At 40.8% G+C, this 21,585-nt stretch overlaps 1 protein-coding gene and 1 long non-coding RNA gene across 2 annotated transcripts in view; one reads left to right on the top strand and one right to left on the bottom strand.

Annotated features, from left to right (window-relative positions):
* Nucleotides 1–21,585, bottom strand: part of adgrb1a (adhesion G protein-coupled receptor B1a) — a 140,212-nt gene that overhangs the window by 81,164 nt on the left and 37,463 nt on the right. The window contains exon 2 of the mRNA XM_030071915.1: nucleotides 9,514–10,489. Within this exon, the coding sequence (XP_029927775.1) occupies nucleotides 9,514–10,333 (820 nt within the window). The 5' untranslated portion in view covers nucleotides 10,334–10,489. The remainder of the gene's footprint in view (nucleotides 1–9,513; nucleotides 10,490–21,585) is intronic.
* Nucleotides 12,859–19,806, top strand: LOC115373489 (uncharacterized). Its single transcript, XR_003929544.1, has 3 exons — nucleotides 12,859–13,102; nucleotides 19,635–19,639; nucleotides 19,793–19,806. It is a non-coding gene; the product is annotated as an uncharacterized LOC115373489 (long non-coding RNA).

Genomic DNA, 21,585 nt, shown 5'->3' with positions numbered 1-21,585 from the left:
CAGGCTTTGCTGGGCATTGCTGGGTAACAGGTTGAAAGGAGGAGAATGGAGATGTTTACTTTGGGAATTTTTTTTTTTTTTCCCTCTCTTACTTGCTTATACAAACACATTTGGCCAATACAATATCCAACATGGGCATGGAGAGCCATCAGCTGCCATCATTCCAGTGCTCATTTGGGCTAAATACCAAAAGGGCAAATAGATTTCCTTGTTGCTCCATGTCAAACCTCTATTCACAATGTTATGGATCACATTCACACCACAAGTGAACCACTAATAATGTAATGGAGAGAGACCACCTCCTCAACAGGGTCTAAGTTTGGTTGTTTTAGCCAAACTTGAGTGCAATTGCTGGTTTCACACCTGACCAAACAAACCGCACCAGGGGGGTAAAACACCAGAGTTCAATTCAGTCAGACTAAACAAGCCAGGTGTGAAAATGTCCTAAGGGAAATGTCTGAACTTTTTTTTAACAATGCAAAAATCTTGGTATTGCTTAAAAAACATTACAAAACTATAAATATGGCACTCCACCAATGCCATGTAGTTTTTAAAATCTGCCATTTCCACATCATTTAGTTGACCAAATTTATCTTTTGTCAGTTCTTACTTTTCATGTTTTTAATTGAAGGTAATGTTGTTTAATCAATTCAAACATCAAATAGTTATGTGTGTGGTTGATTTAAGTGGTATTTCTGTTGCTGGAGTTATGCACCTTTTTGTGAAAGGCCACGCCCACTCCCTTATGACCAATCAGCATTAAAAGTTAACCAGTTCTTTCTTAGACCATGACTTACCTTGCCACAAAATTTTGTGCAAATCCATTCATAACTTTTGGAGATATCCTGTTAACAAACACAGAGACTAACAAACAGATGGAATAAGGTGAAAACATAATCTCTGTCCAACATATGGAAGTCGACTGCAGATCTGTCATGGGGGGTTAGCCACACAAGGCCTCATGGGAAAACAGTAAATCAAATAAATTGTTCATAATAACTATCTGGAATGAAATTCCTGTTTGCCAGCTTCAATGTATAGGTTTCTAGTCAAGGTCACATGAAAGAAATGAACAAATTAGCCTATTTTGGATTTTCAGTAGCTGCACAGGTGGAAAAGGAAGAATAATGTGTGCAGTATGAGAGTGCAAACAATTTTGTAAACATGAGTCAGTGGCTGAGAAAAGGGGAAAAAAGGGGTGGGGGTCAATAGAGGGAAGAATTTAATCAGCCACTGCAAGAGTTTTTGGATAAATTTGTCAGAATTTGATATTATTATTAGGTGTCTCACCAGACTTGGTAGGCTACCCACTTTCTAGAGTTTGGCACCATATTTTGATGTATTTTTGATTTGATTGAGTCAGATAGAGGAAACTGACCTGCAAAGCCAATGCACTAGACTGAATGACTCTCAGGACGTAAACACACTGGACCTTCTCTGGGAGTTGAAGATACTTTGGCCCTTACAGAGAGACACTTCCAAAGGCCCAAATGAATCAATCACAGCTTTTTGTTTTCTCAAAAGGACTGAAGGAGCCTGCACACCAGCATGTTACAAAACAGATAATGTGGACTTGCCATTCTATTTATTGAAAAGGATGCTGCATCAAAGCTGCATTATCATCTGTGAGTTTGCAAAGGCAAGAAAGTATCTTGAATGTAATCCTGTGTAATCTCTCATTAACTATAGGTACAGTACAGACTACAGTAGGTTAGACATGTGTGAAAAATAATCTGAAATCTAAAATTAAGCATATAGACCTTAAGTATTGGATTTTTATACATGTTCAAGACTCTGACAAGTTATTGTCATGCTAGTTTTCCAAAATAAAGCAATGGATGGCTGTCATGGTGAGTAATTTCTTTCATTCGAAAAATTATAAGCTGTGCATGATTCTGTATTATTCCACCTGTTCATATATTGGACATTAGACATCATGCACATACAGCTGACAGCTGTGATTGTGTGCTGCATGTCAGTTTGCACTGGGCCTCACACTTGTCATGTGACGGCTCTTGTAGGGAGCCTTGGCGTGGCCATGTTGCAAAGAAAAAAACTGTTCTCCAGCAAAGTGTTAAAGCACCAGGAAAGCTTTATACATAAAAACCCAGCCGTCTTATCAGCATGCTGTAAATCACAAAGTGGGGCTGCAAAACAGAAGAGCATCCCATCAATGCTAATTGACACACTGTAGATTCACCCTATTTATCCAAATTAAACTGTAGTGTCAGTATCTTCACTGGTGGGAAATCTTCTACACAGGAAGTGGCAAATTGAGACTTAGGAGAGAAATCCAAAGAGCAGCAAGACTCCACTCTTTCATAGCTGGGTGTTATGAAACCTCTGGTGTTATAAAAATCTTTGTGTATGATCAAATCTGTTCTTTACTCAGTGGTATCTAAATGATAACATAAAGGTTTTAATATTCGGAAAATTTTCCATTTTAGCTGTGATTGTAATCAATCATAATCCCCTTCAGATGCAGATGAGTTTAGATGATATCAAACGGCAAAGTAACTCACTTCTAGGTTAGTTTGCAGAGATTACTGCAATATAGTAATGTATAGAAATATCTGCAGGGCTAAATCTCTTTATGATGGTGAGACAACACATACTGCAGTTTAGAAAGTCATAGCGTGCAATATGTACAAGTGTACCACTGCCTGTATTGGCTATAATGGCTATAATGTTGGCACAGATTTAAGATACAATAAAATAAGCTGTACATGTGGTTAAGCTTCTTATATTATTATTACCATCCTTTCATTTGACAGCCATATAGCCCTTTCTATAGGGGTAATTTGTGCCAAAGGCCTTTGGGTAATTTGTGCCAGTGGCACAACTTGTGATTATATACTATATATTACTTTCTTGTATTTTATTGTTATTGTACATTTTTCTTACCTTTGATCACTAAAACGATTCAGATTCAGATGAAGATGATTTTTAGGTGATCATTTTGGACTTTTTATTTTGTTCTGGGTATGTGTTCATTGTGGCGCTAGGCCTTGTTTATAGAAAAAGTGGCCTGTGATCTTGTTAAAATAATAAATAAATGTTAATAAATAATTTTGTATTGAATTTGTTTTGCTTTTATATAGCCATTACATTTGGGAGATTAAAATGATCTGTTTTACTTCAATTATCAATGGCACAATTTACCCCAGTGTATTCTCTCTAATGGCACAATTTACCCCGCACTGGGGGCACTTTTTTTTTCGAAAGCTATATTTCTCAAACAGTTTATATAAGATCCAAAGTGATTGTTCCCAGGGATGCACAACATCCTAAACAGTATTTCAGTTGTGCACACAATTTGACCCAAACTTTGGTTAATGTAGCCCTCAAGACTGAATTTGATAGATGAAGAGTAAATTTATTTGTGCACTCATGATTACATCTTGAATGTTTGATTTTTTCTTTTCTCCATCCCAGTTTCCAGAATATAATTTTATGTTTCTGCAAACCAACAAAAATGTCAGCATTACTGAACCAAAAATACACTGCATATCGACCTTTACACTTACTGCGAATGTGGTGGAGCCTGTGTCAGTGTCACGTGACTGTTAACATTTGTCAGCATTTGTGCAACATTATGTAACGTTAGCTTGTTAGCCACCAAAACTACTTGAGTAAGGTTAGGAAAAGGTCATGGTTAAGATTAGGAAAGGGCGTGTCTTCATTGTTAATGTTAGGAAGCGTTTACTAATATTAGCCAGCAAATGAGAACTGAACCCCAATCTATAGAGGGAAAGTCCTGTTGCTTGAACCACCCACCACCTCACCTGTATCCTAACTGCAGCATTTGTCACTCATTTTATACTACATCACCGAACTTGAAAATGTAGATACTGTAATGTATCTTTGGTTTGCAGAGACATAAAATGGCAACATTTTTTACTGGCAACCAGGCTGCTTTTCTCTAGTCACTGCTTCACCGAAGGGCATTTTTTTCTCCTTGTTTTGTTTTGTGGTAAAGTGAGGAATATAACTGTCAGTCTAATTTGAAAAAAACAATTCTCTGTGTTTTGGAATAACTGACTTTGCACTTTGTGACCTTTTGCACTTTATAATCTGCAAAACAGAGCATGGCATGAATGGCTCTACGATGCTGGATTTGGAAATGGTTGTTACGGACTCCATTTGTGTCACTACAAGGCTAATGGCCAAGATATCATTTGAAATTGCCCATGTTGGTCTTGGAGCTAAGGGTGGGTGGGGCGGTGCTGGAGCTGGAGTGGGTGTGGATGATGGGCCCAATCTGGAAATGTTTGTGTACTATGCTTCCTGACATTATACTGCATTCTCCACAGAAGGCATAAAGACAGCTGACCAACCAGTGAGCCAGAGAGATGTCAAATAAAGTGACCATTAATTTTTAAAGGGATAGCTCACCCATTTTGAAAAATGTGATATTATTTCACTTCTCCCTAGCTGTTATATAGGACAGTAGCAGTGCTATCTTCCTCTCATTGTTACTGAGTGCTGGATACTGGCTGGATGCTCCAAATGCTAACTGTTAGCCTCCCGCCATTGAGCTGGACTTCCCCCCAGCTAACTCTCTTAAAAATGATCGCCTTAAACCATTCAAAGTGTTAAATAAACAGTTTGACTTTGACCATGTATAGCAGAATTTTTACAGAATGAAACTGTGTGATGGCGATGACAGTATAATAATAGCATTTACAAAACGTGTCAATAGCAGAGCTGCTTTCTTCTGTGGTCTAAGCTCTCTGTGCTCGTCCTCAGTTGCAACTACAGCTGGTAGGGGCCTAAGAAATGCTTGAAACATGTGTGATAAATCAGAGCAGAGGAAAAGAAGAAGTAAGCCACAATATTACTTGCCAGCTATCATTTAGAACTCTTGAGAAAGTTGTTATTTTTGTCCTCCAACATGCGTACATGTGTTCAGTGAAGAAAACAAACAATAGCAAGCAGTCATGTTCTTCTAGCGACTGTTCTTCTGGCATGGAGTGATACAGGATGTGCAGAAGTTACTGGATCTTTCCGAATGTTGATAACAGGAAACATATAGTTATAACAGTAATTTGAGCAAAACCATCACTCATTCGCACTCGGAAACCAGATGTACATTTTAGCAATGTAAAAAGTGAAAAGTGATGTTCAACCTTCTGGATTAAGGCAGTTATTTTAAGAATGCTGGAGGGAAGTCTACCTTGCAGGAGGCTAACAGTTAGCATTTGGAGCATCCAGCCAGTATCCAGCACTCAGTAACAATGAGAGGAAGATAGCACCACTACTGTCCTGCAGAACAGCTGGGGGGGGAAGTTAAGTAGTATCATGGACCATTCTTGTAAATAGGTTGGTAATTAGGCCTACATGTCATAGCCACAAGCTGACTGTACACAGTCTGTGCTTGATTTCCCTGCATTCATCCCAAGCTCCAAAGAAAAGAAAACTTCTCAAAAACTCTGTGAGGCTCCCTGTAGGCTTAGCGACCTCCACACTAGCAGAGAACATCCCTCCCTCCTCAGTTTATTCCTGCCCACATGGTGCTCCCTGTGGTGAACACACCCCTCTCTCTTTCTATTTTTCTATCGACATACACACACGCAAAATCAGTTTTATCCCCTCCCTCAGTCAACCACCTACATTTCATCATGAGGGACCAGTGCGTGGTTGCACCAACGTATACGTGCCATTCTTTTGATGCAACATTCTGCTGTGTGTATGCACATGTTGTCCATGTGTGTGTGATTTGTAAGTCCACACATGTGAGCGTGAACAAGAGCTAATGCATTCGTTTTACTTTAGGACTCTGCGGTGTTTCATAGGGACTGAGTGGAAATCCCTTAGTTTAGCAACACTGCGGTACAACCACACCGAGGTTGGGAGGAAAGACACACCACTCGTATTCATCTTACTCAACAGCAGTCTTCTGCCAGCAACAACACAGAAAAACTGCAAGTCATGAGGGTTTATGGGTATTCCCTCTTCTTTCCCAATACATCACTTTTTTGAATCCGCCTGCATCTCTTTGTTTATTTGTGCATTTACTCATAACTCTCGAAATCTCCAACACCAAGGATACGATTTTAAAGAAATTTAGAGGACTGAGGCGTCTCAATCTTGTATTCCTCCCATATTGTAAATTAGTGCCATGGAATTTGGTGACATAACCAACTGTTTTTGCACAGCAATTTTGCCCTCAGGTCCACCAATGTCATGTTCGATTTTCTACACTTTTGATTTTCATATTGAAATGGCATATTGAAGTGTTAGATATCGATGTGAGAAGTCTTGCGTTTAAATACTTGTGAAAACATTTAAATACAAGCATTACAAGCATCACAGGCATTCACAAGCATTTAAGCATCCCTGCTTTATTATGTCATTTGGGACGAACAGCAAAGCTGGGAACTACAGCACATGACAGGCAACAATAGGTCATGACCCGGAACGACTCCATGGAATTGTGGGTTCATGGTAGTTACCATATCATCAGGCTGCCCCTTCTATCTCACTGCAAATGTACTTAACTCATCTCTGTGAAACTCATCATTATTGTCTTATCATTATTGTATCTCTCTTGTTTTTATTGTGTCATGCATTTTCTCATCTCTTGGCCAAATTTTTCTCCTTTGTGCCCGCTTATCTCACCGTCTCTCACATCACTCTGATCCATCCTTTAATCAGTCACTGCCTTCCCTGCTGTCCGCTGGGGGCTGAACAATGAATCCTTTACTGTTATGCTGCCTCGTCCTCACACAAATGACCCTAAGTGCATGTCGACACATAAATGTCAACCTACACCCACATGTCTACACGCTAGTGAACGGCCAATATTTTAATGACGAGTTTTTAATGACCAGTACCAATACTTTTCTCAATGTTCAGCAAAAATGTAAAAAAAAAAAAAAAAAAAATCCTAACAGTTAGCAGTACAGGAAGCAACAACAGCAGTAGGGTTAACATTCAAAGATCAATCAGCGGTTTCAAATATAAACCTGGAGCTCTGCTGATTAGCTGTAGGCTAATTAGATATGACTTCATGGGTTTTTAACTACCAACATAAAGTACTTGGGACTGAAGCTGCCCACCCCATGTATTTTATTTTTATAATAAAACATATAAACAAACTAAAAGTGTGTGTGTGTGTGTGTGTGTGTGTGTGTCTGTGTCCGTGTGCGTGTGCGTGTGCGTGTGGGGGGGGTTGGTGGTAGAGGCAGTGGGTGGGTGGAGGGTGAGTGCTTAAGCTTCCGCTCCACAAATGGGTCATATGGAATCAGAAATGGTTTGAATATAGTACCACTATGGAAAATTATTTTGAAAAAGGTTCTTTGACTTTGACTTTTTTTTTTTTTTTTTTTGGTTTATGTTCTTTTAAGAACCATTTCTGCTTCATCAAAGAAATGAAAGGTCTCTGAAGAACCTTTAGGGATTCTTTGAAGAGCCATTTAAAGAGATGGTTCTTTAAAAAATTGTGGTGTGAAAGGTTCTTCGTGGAACCAGAAAAGGTTCTCCTATGGCATCACTATGGAGAACTATTTTCAGTTCCAATTGACACCTTTATTTTTCCTTTAAAAATTAGAATTAAATGCTGAGTTGTGTACTGCAGGTTGAAGGTACCTTTTCTGCCCCTCTTCTTTGGAGTAATAACTGATTGCTCCTCAAAGAGCTGTCTTTTTAAGGCTCTTTGATGCAGGTTTGAAGCTATTAAAGAAATGGTTTAAGATCATGGAACCATGGTCTGAAAGGTTCTTTTGGAACCAGAAAAGGCTATCCTATGGCATCAATCTGGAGAACCATTTTCACACCTTTATTTTACTGTGAATCTGTCGTCATCAAATCCTATCCACCTCAGATTACCTCTTCTCTCAATCCCTGCCAGCCTCTCCGGTATCCTTTATTCTCCTCTCTCACTACCCTCCCTCAGTATCTCCTGGCTTTCCTTCATTCATCACTCACAACTATCATCCCTCCATTCCTCTCCACTGCACAGCAGACCACAACAGCCTGGCTCCCAGCCTTTTTCCACACAGAATCCATTATGTCTCCCCAGCCTCTCTTTATCTTCATCCACCAATTCAATCCATGCAGTCACCCATCCAACCAAATATTCACCAACTGCTTGCCTCATGCATTTGTGCTCATCACAGGGCTCTGTAGCTACTCAGTCATTGAGAAACTGGGATTATCATCTATGAGAGGCTTTGCACATGTGGGCTGTCTTTTCTCAGAAGCTCAGATATGGAGAAGAAGAGCAATAATGCATCCTTTTCTTCCTATCTCTTCCCAAGCCGACATTATATGGTGTATTTATTTTTTTATTTTTCACACCTTGAGGCGCAAACAGCCCACACCCCACTGTTGTGCACCATAAGTGGGATTACATAAGTGTGATAACTAGCGGAGAGGAGGCTGGGCGGCAGGGGGACATTAGCTGCTCAGGAGGCTGGGGGAGGATAAGGCAGGAGATACCCACCGCAACATCTTCTCTGCTTGGTTGGCTCCCCATGTCTGGCTCAGTATCAGCCCACTATCAGCCTGGGGAGGGAGATGGGGAGGTGGTGACGGTGGCTCAGAAGAGGACGAGGAGGCGGAGGAGGAGGAAGGATAAGGCACACGGATAGAATAAGACCACAGGCTGATTAAGGGAAACGACTGAGAGAAGCAGAGGGGAAGAAGGAGAGATAGATGGTGGAAAGGTTAGAAGGAGAAAGGGGAGCCGAGAAATGTTCTATCCCTCTGGCCATAGCCCTGCTGAAGCCAGGACAGAGATGTCAGGCCACATCCTGTCTGCTTAGGGAAGGGAGGGGAACTCAGATCAGGCAGCAGAGAATTAGACTTCCAGCGACAGCCCCTTATCCTGTCCCATTTCTACCTCTCTCTCTCTCTCTCTCTCTCTCTCTCTCTCTCTCTCTCTTTTTTTTTTGCTTCTCACATCACCATCACCCCCCCTGCTCTGAGCATCCCTAAAGCTATCTCATATCAGCACTTGATTCTCCTCTCTTTACACAGTCTTCCCAAAGGCTGATTCGGTGTCCTTCCTTTGACCACAGAGGGACAGAATATGGCGCCGACCTAACAAGGTCAGAGAGCTCACTTCCATTGGATGAAATCCTAAACCTCCCGTTTGTCTCATTGCTCTTCTTCTCCTCCAAAGCTCTTTACTGTTACTTAGCCAAAGCACTCCTCTGGCTCTTATACCAAAGTCAGACAATTCTCACTTTTCACAAATCATAGACATTTTCCCTGGCTTGAATCCTACTGAAGATACCATTTTTCTGTCACTTATCTGAGAGCATGCTAAAAAGTGTCTGTCTTTCTAAAGTTTAACTGACAAAACCCAAAATAAATCCACGGATTCTGGACATGGTTTCCCAAAATCTCCTTAGCACTAAGATTTTCTTGTCCTGTTGGTTTACAAAGGAACAAAGATAATCTTTTGAAAACGCTGTGCAGTCGATACATAAAGGAAAACTGTTGTAAATCCAATCCGCAAAACCGTTCTTTTTGTAGTTGCTCTACTGTAAAACCTCTTCCACTCACCACTCATCTCGCCATCTTTTCCACTCTCTTTGACGTTGGGTAAACAGTTTTCCAAGTACACTCCATTGTGGTAACACCTATCACCCTCGCTGAGCTGTGGCGGCGGTTCCCAGCACAAACAGGGCGTCTGCATGATGCCACAGGGCCTATTAGAGGTGCTGGATGCCAGGCAGTCCTCCAGCCACTGGCACAGCATCTGACAGGCAGCCATGCTGGGGTTGCGCTTGCCCACTACTAGGTACTCTGTTTTGAAGTCCCCATCACCATCTGTCATGGCCATGCCCAGCCGTGGAGGGCCTTTCCTCATTTGGAGAAACTGTTTCCCGGCCTCCAGGAAGGCTACAGGGGTGGAGGTGTCGCACAGCCTCACCACCTCATCGAAACTCTCCATTCCCAGGTAGGTGCGCGTGGTCTCGAGGAAGGAGTCAAACTGGAAGGTTCGGAACTGCGACGGGACGCAGTCCTCAGTGGGCTTGGTTACTTTGATGAAGATAGTGTAGCGCCGCGGGTCAGGGTTCTGCAGGGTCCAGGAGCAAGGCACCGTGGGAAACACTGAGGAGGACAAGAAGAAGCCGAAGAAGCGGCTCTGGACCAGCGTGGAGCAGGAGTCTGACTCTGGCCCTGAGGGGGCTGCGGAGCACCAGCCCTCCATCAGCAGCAGAGAGGAAATATACAGCAGCAGCACTGGGAGCGGCCGACTCGCCCGGCCAGGTATCAAAGAAACAATTCTTGTCATGGTTTTCAGAGGACACACAGGATGGGGGTGCAGGTACCACAGGTTGGTAGGTGGCTTCGTGTGACTCGACTGCAGGCCAGGCATGAATAACAGGGCTCCACTTCCTACTCTGTAGCACAAGGGAAGAGGAGGTGTAGGAGGAGGGGGAAGAGGAGGAAGAGGAGGGGGAGTAAAAGTCACTCTCAGAGATCCAGTGATCCACCCATGGCTGCATCAGCTGACCCAGAGATTCAGACGAACCTGTGAAATGAACAAGACAGGCTATGAATTAGACTCTTATGAAACAACTGAATGGGATTACACTGGTTCTATTTATCTCCATGATGAGAAATCTCTATCAGCTGTTATTGTTTGTGCAGCAAACTGAGAGTGACTGTGATGACTGGGGCTTGCTCAGTCCCAGAGAACAAAACAAGAGGAGTTGAAGCAGATGGAGACAGCGAGCAAATGATTTAGTTAAGTTTTTGTTCATTACACAAGTTCAGACCGGTCTCTTCCTGAGAGACAACTGCTTTCCTCAGATGTCTGCTCTCATATTTCATCCGCCAGCTCATTAATTTGTCCAATTATAAGACTATTAATTACCAAAAAGCGAACACCTGCAGTCATTCGTTACTCCACTTTATCAGGGTTTAGCCGCAGTTGGCAACGCTGTGATCGATAGTGCTCTTTACTTGTACTTATTAAAGCCAAAACAATTACCTGCTGTTTTGACATTAATGCTGTTTTGACAGTGCTTTTCACTTTTTGGTTCATTTCCTTTTGTTGCACTTCTGTTTTACATTATCTATAGGCTGCTGCCCCTTGCATAGTATTATTGTTCTAATCAAGGATAAGTGTCATTTAAATGAAGTTGTGACCTGGAAAATAGTTTTGTTTTTTTTTTTGGATGGTAAACACTATCTTTCACATAAACAGTTCTAGCTTGTAGTGCAAATTGTATTGTTTCTGCTGAGTGCTCTGAGTGAATCAGTGCTCTTTAGGGAACTTGCTGCCTGTTGTCAGGATTATTACATTAAGAACAAAAGCCAGATGTTGGTACCAAAACGTTGATAGAACTTGATTTGTGTTGCTAACTTATAGCAGCACAATGGGGGTTTTAACTGGAATACAACAGAATGTTATGAGCAGCAGCAGGTAATGCGACATTGAATTGTACACCACATGATGATCTATTTGGGCAGAAATAATGCAAAACAACAGACATGTGAGTAAATTACAAATACACAGGACAGCAAGAGCAAATCTCATGTATTTCAGATTTGAGGTAAATATTAATGTTGATCATTGGTAGAACCCTAATATTTTTTTCTACAAGGTAACAAAAACTTAACCCAGCATCTACCCATGCGACTCCTTTAGGGAAAAGTGCATTTTCTCAACAGAATGGAGTTTTCTATCCAAACAAACTTAATTAAGCAAATTCAATTTAATCATACTGCGCATCTGGCCTCATCAACAAGAGCAGTCTTCTGTTTTTGATAAGAAGTTTAGATTTTTAAGTAGGCCTGTTCAAACAATGCAATGGCCTCACATCACAAAATGGAACAATAAATAGATTCTAATACCCTCTGGCACGATTTATACTTAAAGTCACAAAGAAATGGAAAATTGACTTCTTTACCTTGATACCTACTTCTTCACCTTAAAGCATTTTTTTATCAGTGAATTAAAAAATGACAAAACTTTCTTGTATTTTATCTTTCTTGTATTTTTTAACTTTCTTGTATACCAGTAGGCATACCAGCAGGCCTACCTAATAGTTCTTACCAATAATACCATCATAGATTTTTAAACAATTTTAAACAATATGATGTCTTCCCATCATATAAAACCTGTACCTTCATAAGTTTTAAAGCGACAGAGCACTTTGTTGAACATGTTTTTTCTTTTGCTAAGACACCAAGGTTGAGTCTGACTTGAATTGATTCTTTTTGAAGAATCTGGAATTTCTGACAGCTCAAGATTATGCAAAAGCACTGAGTCATTGAAGGAAGGGACTGTTCACACTTCTGAACGGTCCCTTCTTGTGTTATCTCTCACTCCAACATCCTGTTTCAGCCAGAAATATGTTGAACTCTGGAAGCAAAATTGTGGTTTCCTTGTGACTGTAATTGTCTGCCCTGGGAAGTAGGTGGGTGCAGAGCTGCCCTCCTGAATCTATCCTTTATCGTCTATTCTGAATGGAACCAGCCTGCAGCCTCCTCGGGGGGAATGCAATAAAATCCCAGGAAAGCAACAAAGAGAGGCAGTGGAGTCAACAGTCCAACAAGCCCTACTCTAGAAAAGGAAGCATACTCTGGCAATCAACTGACTTGCATTTGGGTCTGACTAATCATCATTGTGTCCAGTGATAACCTCCATTTTACCCCAGGGGTGTCAGCTTCACCAAAGCTTAAAAAGAGAGAAAGCCAAACCACAGCCACTGACTTCTTTGAGACAGAAGTAAAGAGTGCCATACAATTTTTTGGCAGTCCGGTGGCAGTGCTGAGGTTCCTTTCCAAACAAACTTAATTAACTGATAAACAGGGTAAAATATATGCCGGTCAGTGGGGTTAAATTTTATAAATGCTGTAAAATGATCACTACATTTGATTCCAACTGGACTATTACTGCCATTGTTACACAGTATTTATGAAGAAGACATAATTACAAGCTGACATGAAATTGATGGTTGTAAAATTAGGGCAATTTCAGAAGATTTCCACTAACACTGAAGCGATGTGCTGTTGACTGGTTGCATAACCAAAGGGAAAAAAGCATTTTTCCTAAATGATTCCAGTTTTCATTCATCTAAACACATAGAAATGTGTATGTTCTTAACCAGCATCTGGTGATTTTCACCAATGCACAGTAAAAAAAAAAAAAACTTTGGAGAGCTGACTCTCTGGAGAGGTCCCACTGACCACTGTTTATTACCTTTGCCAAGGGGGTGGCGGGGCGTTTGTAATTGCCGTGTCTGTCTCTATGTTTGTCTGTAAGCAAGATATTTCAAAACGTTTTGAACAGATTTACACAAAATTTTTTATAAAGATTGGTCCTGATGCAAAGATGAGCTAATTCAACTGACTGTAATGTGTGTGTATCAGATCTGACCATCTGATGGAGCAGAGAATAAAGAATAAAGAATAAAGATGAATTGACTGACTGATTGACTGTGGCCATGATGAAGCCTGTTTAATGAGGTTGTCCAGTTTTGCTCCAATTAAATATGCCCCCCCTGTCATTGGCTGGTTTATTGTAGTTTTACATCTAGTGAAGACATATTGTCATGCTTGTTTACCAGCTGTTCCACAACAACCATTTAGACATTGAAAATACGGCAGCCTAAACTAACCATAACAAATCTAAACCTTCTTCACCATACTCCCTATTTTTCTACAAGCAAGATAAAAAAAAAAAAAAAAAAAAAAATCTGCAATTCGGAAGAGATAATTGTTTCAAATTGTTTCCACTTGTTTCCAATGCAGTTTCACTTGTTTCACGGATTTTTTTTTTTTTTTTTTTTTTGTATAGCATATAGCATAAATATGTTGAAACAAGGAAGAATAAGGTAGATCTGCCCCCTAGGTTAAAAAAATGTGACACTTGATTCAAGACAATTTTGTAAGCAAGTTGATTAATGTTGGAAAATGGTATTATCTCATTCCACTGGCAGATTTTTTTTTTTTACCTTATTTGGAGAAAACCAAGATTTCAACACTTAAGATGAGGCTAAATTACTCATTAAGGTGGAGATTTTTGCAGTACTGTACCCCTGTGTACATATTGCCAAAAGCAAAGTTAAGATAATCCATAGCTGCTTCCATTGCCTTTTTGTAAAACTAAATATCTTCCTTATGTAAGCTGAATTTTTTCTAAAGCTCTTTCAATATGATTTTTCTCCCATACCACAATATGATATTTTGGGTTGACATTGGCTTGGCTGCCTTCTGCACATTGCTGTCTTTTAAAAGCTTGCCTTACTGGCTCTGTCTTTGCTCACCTGGCTGTACAGCCACCCCAAGCCCCTTCACCATCCCAGCTCACCCTGCCTCGTTCTGCCTCAGCCTGGCAGCTCTATAACTTTGCCTCATGCTTTAAGTGTCCAGAGAGCACAACCTAGACATCTTTTACCAGATGAGCCTGACAGTAATGAAATGGATGGAGCTTTAACAGACAGATAAAGAGCTGTTCTCTATTGACAACTTTACCTCATCCATTGCCAGCTCACCACTAACCACCATTGCCTTCTCTGCCTCCAGACCTGCCAAGCGAACCTGATTGCCCAGCATGCAGTGCTCTGTGGAGTTTCCTGCTCATGACAGGCCTCCCTTCATTACTAACACCAAATGCTGCCCACACCCTTCCCCCAGACACCTCCACCCCACCTCGATCGATCTCTGTGTTTGAGAAGGCAACAGATAGAGAGCAACTATTAAGAAGCTTTTATCTAGTGTGCCGCTGAGGTGAACAGCAGCTGTGAAAAGTGGAGATTTGAGCTGGAGCTGCACAGTGACAGTCTACTGAATGAAATCTGACATTTGAAGAATCCTCAAGATCTAACTTGATGTTTCTTGTCAATCAATAAACACATAAATGCATCACTGTCAAAAGTGCCGCCATTATATAATTGCCGCAAAAAAAATAAGATCAGTGTCGAGATGACCGGAAGCCTTTATCACATCAGTGGTTTTCAATCTCACCACTTTGAATTTATCTGGAATGACAGGAATGACACTTTGACAATTACATAATTAATACAAACCACAGTATTTTTTCAAATCAGGGTCGTGAGGGCAGTACAGTTATTGCTGCTCCTAAAATTAAGACAATTCCCATGGTCTCAGTCGACTGCTGTTCCCTCTACTCCTCTCTAGCATCATTGGCTTTACTGAGGATAAATACATGTGTACTTTTTCCACTGGAGTTTCACTCATTCCACCATCTGCCATTGCAAGAACAGCTTTAGCTCTGTTTTTGGTGGAAGAACAGTGCTCTCTTCCTGTTTTGTGGCATTATTATTCAAAATGCATAATTTTTCAAAATGCTGCTGCCAGAGTTCTGACAAAAACTAAGAAATATAACCACATTCCACCAGACTAAATACTCTGGTTACTAATCAATCAAATATCCTCTTTAACTGTGAAGCCCCCATTTTTCATGAATGTTTTTACCTCAAAGGATAATCCTTGCCATCTTCATATAAATACATGTTTGTTTTGCAACTTTCGACTCACTCTAGTGTGTTGTTGCATCACTTACTGATGCAACAACACACTAGAGATTAAAACAAAATCCGCTTCATGAAAGCGTTTACTTTCGCTGTTCTAAACGCCCAGTGTCTGGCAAGGAATGATGCATTATGCATTTTCGATTTGTGTGGAATATTTATATATATGGAAGAAGAACTGGGTAGTTAACATGAGCAGCGCCAGACACCATGACTGGAAAAAAGACATCACTGTACTGGACACATTGTTTGACTGACAGGTGATCAGGTTGGGTTTCCATGACGCTGCCAAACGGTGCCAATCTCCTTTGATCTGACATCAGATGCGACGGGACAGTCGATATGGAGATACATTTATGTGCTGATTGAGATAGAAGCATTGAATATTGGTTTTGTGGGTATTTATTGCATTGTTAATGTGCCTGACATTCTGGACACCTGCCTGCCAGCCAAACTTCCACTACAACCACTGCGCTCCACCTTGCACTGAAAGTAGATGTGGTTTCAGATGGCGAGCTTTGAGCGCACCTCGGCGAAGCCTTTTGGCATGAAACTGTCACTGCACCAAGCTGAATCTGTCGACACCTCCCCCTGCTGCTCCACCACTCCCATCTCAGCGCACCTCGGTCTGCCAAATTACCAAACTGAGTGCGCCTCGGGTTGTGCTGCTCAAAACTAGCTCTGCGGGGGGCTCGCCTCACTGCACCACCCTGCGCTGCGCCGGGAAACTAGAGCCCCAAGTTTCAAAAAATGGTCTCACCTCAGTGGGCTGCTATGGGGGCCAACATCATCACACATGAATCAAATGTGGCTCATTGAATCCACAAGAGTCTCAGCTTTCCAGTCAAAGCCAACTGATGCAGCTCCAAGACTGTTTAGGCCCCAGTCAGCACATATACACCATTTTACAACAGGCCACAAGAACACATGTGGACTGCAGGGTTTGTGGCCCAAACTGCATGGGATTAGCAGAAGGTGGGCGTGTCTGCAAAGGGGAGAGCCGTGGCTGCCCAGAGAACCCATTTTCATTCAGACATCTGGAGGTCAGAGGTCAAGAGACACCACTGAAAACAGCCATGCCAGTTTCTTCCTCACCAAAATTTAGACTTTGGAGCAATATTTGGCCATCTTGCCAACAGCCTAGCATGACATGCTTCATATCAATGGATTTCCTAGGTCATCTAGTTTTAAACTGAGCCTCTGAAAGACAGTATGTCTGCCGGGCCAGCATGCCATTGAAACATCAAGGGGTTAAAGAAACATATTTGGTGTTTTTTAGAATGATTTATCATTTGAAATCGGGTTATTTGTGCTTTTTGTGATTTAAAAATGTAGATAACTAGCTGACAACTGGCAAATGAAAACATGTGCACATATGCATCTAACAGTTAATACTGATATACTGTGCGTAGCAGTTTTAAAACATAAAACAAATTCCAAAATTGAAGTTAGAAGGTATTCATATGACAGCAGCAAAATGTATTTACTGCAAGGAAGGCATACACCACCTCACAATTTTAGTATTCTGGAGCTGTGGAATTATTCATTCCTTTTAGCCTGTGGCTGAAACAGCAAGCACTTAAGAGAACAAAGGTGCTGCATTAGCCGGCAGACTATAAGCTGGAATCCATGTAAACATGTCCAACAGGCTGGCTCTGTAAGTCACTCAGAACAATGGCCCAATCACAGCGAAACAGGAGAAACACTTTCTCAGGCTGAGACGAAAACAGAGACAGAGTCCTGATGAGAAAATGATAGAGTTGTGTGGAGCATGCCTGTTCATATCCACAGCACCAGGATTACAGGCTGATTAGCGGAGTCAAAGAGGGACCTGCTTTTCACATTCATCACGAAATTGGAGGACAAAAAGCCACGGAAGCTTTGAGAGACAACTGGATTTCCTCTTCTATGAAGTACAAATTGCACACAATTACATATCTGCATCATTTCATAGGCTACATCGTTTGGCAGGAGGATAAATTACAGCGCTCTTGTGACCTTACAATGTAATATATTGAGTGTCTATTTAGGTCATTCCATAGATGCATCAAGCCTATGGTGTCTCTTCCAGTGTCCAAAATTGCAGAGTGCAGAAAGTGACAGAAAGGAGGAGAAATTTGAAGAGTGGAAGTAAACACAGTGGATAAATATTACAGGGATATGAATGAAGAGAAAAAAGAAAGGAGGAAAAGAGAAAGCAGAACAGATTAATGAAACAGGGACTGGGGTAAAATTGATATATGGGGCTGATAATTTCAGTTTATGAAAAATTAGTTGGTGAAGGTTCCTCCCTGGCCACAGCTAGTCAGTATGTTTTTTGTATTTTTTTTTTTTTTCTATCAGATGTCTGACCAGAGAAATCCTTCAAGTCCGGTGGGAGGATTTTACTCAACAGTCCGTAAAACCTGCAGTGAAAAGCTGCCTCACTCTGTTTTAATTAGCTGTGAACCCACCTGAAACAAATTCATTAGCATGGCTTTCAGTAGAGACTTTTAGTTTCCCCTTGATGGTCGAAATGCTGCTTCAGACGCATTTCCACCCTCTCAAGAAAAAAAAAAAAAAAGTTGAATATTGTTATAAATATTTTTAGCTGAAAAATATTGATATCTGCCAGCATAAACCCCTACAATACAATACAGTAATACCCTAAAACCCACCATTAAAAAAATATCACCAATTGTGATCACCATCAGCCCATACATGAAGGATTTTTATATTGTTGTTGTTTTGACTTCAGTAAGTTATATAGCAATAACTATACCATGCTCAATGTTAGAACTATGACAATCACCACATACCTTTTACATTAGCATTAGCATTATCATTATCAACAACATCTGCATAAAACTTGAGACCTCTGGGTCAAACTCTATGGGAACAAGTCAGTTTTAAGTTTGTGGCTGTCTTTGTGGGAGAATCCTTATCATTTTAAAAATGTATATTTTTGTCCCTAAAAATGTAAACACATTTAAGCATATTGAGCATTAACAAAAAATATCAGTTATCTGCAGCTAGAAACCACAAATATCAGCATCAGGCTTCAAGCTCTTGTCCAGTGATGGTTGCTTTTATCTGCTCCCTATTTTGAAGTGTCACCTACTTTCCCTTGAATCTAAAATGCAGAGATTTGTGGATTGTCCAGAGCTGGGAAAGTTAATGAAGCAAACAAGAGGGAGGAAACCGCGCAGGCGTCTTGCCCTCTTTCTCGACAAACTACTGCTGTTTCCTTACAGCTGCACCCTGATGACTGGGACAACAAAACCTGTGATGTCTTGGAAGGCTCCAGAATTAAACAGATAATCATCTGTCTCTGCTGATGAATGTGTTTACCATGGTAAATGTCAAACCCTTCTATTAAGCGGACAGAGGGCATCACACTCACACACACACACACTCACGCACGCACGCACGCACACACACACACACACACAAATGTGCTCACCATTATTCGGATACACGTTTCATTACAGCTCCCACAGAGCTCAATGGGAAGTCTCACAGAGATAGTGGAGAATGTTTAATTGATGAGAACCGACTAGGAATAAAGTAATGAAACAGTAATGCATTGTAAAAGAAATTGAAGACATCCAGAAACCAAAATAAGCATTCCCACTGAGCACTACACATGATTTCAGTGTACAGTAAGCTCTATGCGTTAGCTCTCTAGTAGCTCAGGATCTTTCTACCTGTAAGACCCTGAAGTAAATACTTTATTCTTTATTTAAACAATGTACAATCACCTGTAAATGAAAAGACCATTTGTACTCTCTCTCTCTCTCTCTCTCCCTTTCTCTCTCTCTCTCTCTCTCTCTCTCTCTCTATATATATATATATATATATATATATATTTTTTTTTTTTTTTTAGCCATTCATTATTAAGTTTTGTCATTAAGGGATGGTTCATCCAGGTGAAACTGCCTTAATCCTCTCAAATTGTTATAAACAAGGTTCTTGATGATGTTTGATGATGTGCAGCACAATTTTACAGCCCAAAATGGTGTTTAAAAAAAAGAGGCCTTTCTTGTGCAGTTTAAGCTCTCTGTGCTGGTCCTCAGTTCCAGCAGTGGCTGGCAGGTCCCTGAAAGGTACATGAAATGTGTCTGATAGAGGGGAGCGGAAGAAAAGAAGAAGCTCGCCACAACATGACTTGCCAGCTATCTTTTGGTACTTGAGAAAAAGTTGATATTTTTGTCCTCCAACATGCATACAAGAGTTCAGTGAAGAAAACAAATGAAAGCAAACTCATGCAATCTCCTTCTGTCTCTGTTGTGGCTACTGCTCCTCTCCTGCAGAGTGATACAGGAAGTGCACAAGTTGCCAGATCTTTCTAGATGTTGATAATTTGGTTTCAGAAAGTGAACTTGGCAGTTATTTTCCAGAATGCTGGGGAAGTCCACCTCAATGACATAGCCCGGTATGAACTCAAAGTGTGTAATAGACCCGCTGGTCCACCATAGCAGAGCATGCCAGTGTCATGTTTTATGCTGCCTAAAAGAGTTTAAATGTGGTGTAATGGTCTGAATGCTGCTCCAGCCTTGAGAAGCTAGTGACCCACCTGAAACTTTTAGTAGTCTGGCTCTCAGTGGAGAGTTTAAGTGTGGTGTAATGGTCTGAATGCTGCTCCAGAGGCTTTTCTTCACAGACAGGAATAAATTCCGTGGGAAGCACTAAATCATTTTTAGCATAAAAATGATACAATTTTAGGAATAGATCTATCAGATCTGTATTAATTGAGCCCTAGAGGACAGTGAGCAGCAGATCTATTCAGAGAGTTGCCTGTCATTTGTAACACCATGTGCTTATGGGTGTGGCCAAATTATTGTCTCATTTACAAAGACTCCCTATGAGAATGAACACAGCCTTAGTTTCTTTACTGAACAAGTGGCCAGAGCAACATAAACACCTGATTTGATCTGTATCCTCTGCCAGGAGCTATCATGGTTTCACCAATGAAGGGGTGAAAAACAATTTCCTTAGCGATCACTAAAGTATTTCTGATTCTGATTCTGAAAAAGCTGGGCATTAGTTGATGAAAGTAACACATTCATATACTACAAAAATGATATGAGCTGCTCTTGCATAAATACACTGAGTAGATTACATTTCCATTTCATTCCATGACACAAAGGAGAAATGCCCTCTCTTGTGTCTGTAACCTGCCTCCTCTGAGTAACAACAGTCACAGACGTGATAAAACAAACTTCACCGCCTGCTTTACTAGGACGTGCAATCACCAAGTCACTAACTATCAGCCTTGATGAATTGGAATTGGTGGTGCATTTCCATAATCCCCTCCCACTATTTTCCGCTTAGACATGGAAACTCCTACACTGTATAAGCAATGAAGCAAAAAAGAAGTGACCACCTCATACAGTAAATTGTCATTTGTCACTTTCTAACAGCAAAAAGAGTTTCTGACAGTGCAAATTGGGCCATAAGTGTGGAGATGACAGAGCCAATGGCTTCAAGCAAGTGTTTTAAGTAACTCTTGAGCCAATAACAGAGCGTGAGTCTAAGTGAATGTGTCATTTATGATCACACCAGGGATTTTGAATGTTTGGCCCATTTACTACAATTTACCCACATTTTACATCAACAACAACTCATTTTGCAAATAATGTGGTGCTACTAAAGATTTCGCAACATAAAATCAATTCTTTAATTTTTAAATATGAATTTTTGGTTGAAACACCCCTCTTAAAATGTTCTCCTTCTGGGGCGAACAACATCATCAGCCTTCATAAACCATGAAATTGATGATTCCCCATAGCTTTTTTCATACTTGGGTTCCTTAGCCTCAATTCACTCTGGGACTTATTGACCCAGGGCAAACAAGGCCAAACAGTTAGCCCAGGGTTAAGGATTCACACTCGATTCACACTATAAATATTACTCTTGCACTGACTAACCCTAACCCTGCTCTGGAGTGGGGTTTAGATAGTCCTGGGCTAAGAGTGGGGATATCCCATACTCTGAAGGTTCTTACACACCAATGGCGTTATTTTCGTGCAAATACTTCATATTTTTTCAAACTCATAACATGCAATCAGTACTTGCACATAGAACGCGAAATACGAAAAGCCGAAATGCGAGAGATTTATTTTTTCGCAACAAGCTTGATTTT

Source organism: Myripristis murdjan, chromosome 16 (genome assembly GCF_902150065.1).
Source record: "Myripristis murdjan chromosome 16, fMyrMur1.1, whole genome shotgun sequence".
Lineage (NCBI taxonomy): Eukaryota > Metazoa > Chordata > Actinopteri > Holocentriformes > Holocentridae > Myripristis > Myripristis murdjan.
This window is presented reverse-complemented; position numbering and strand designations above follow the sequence as displayed.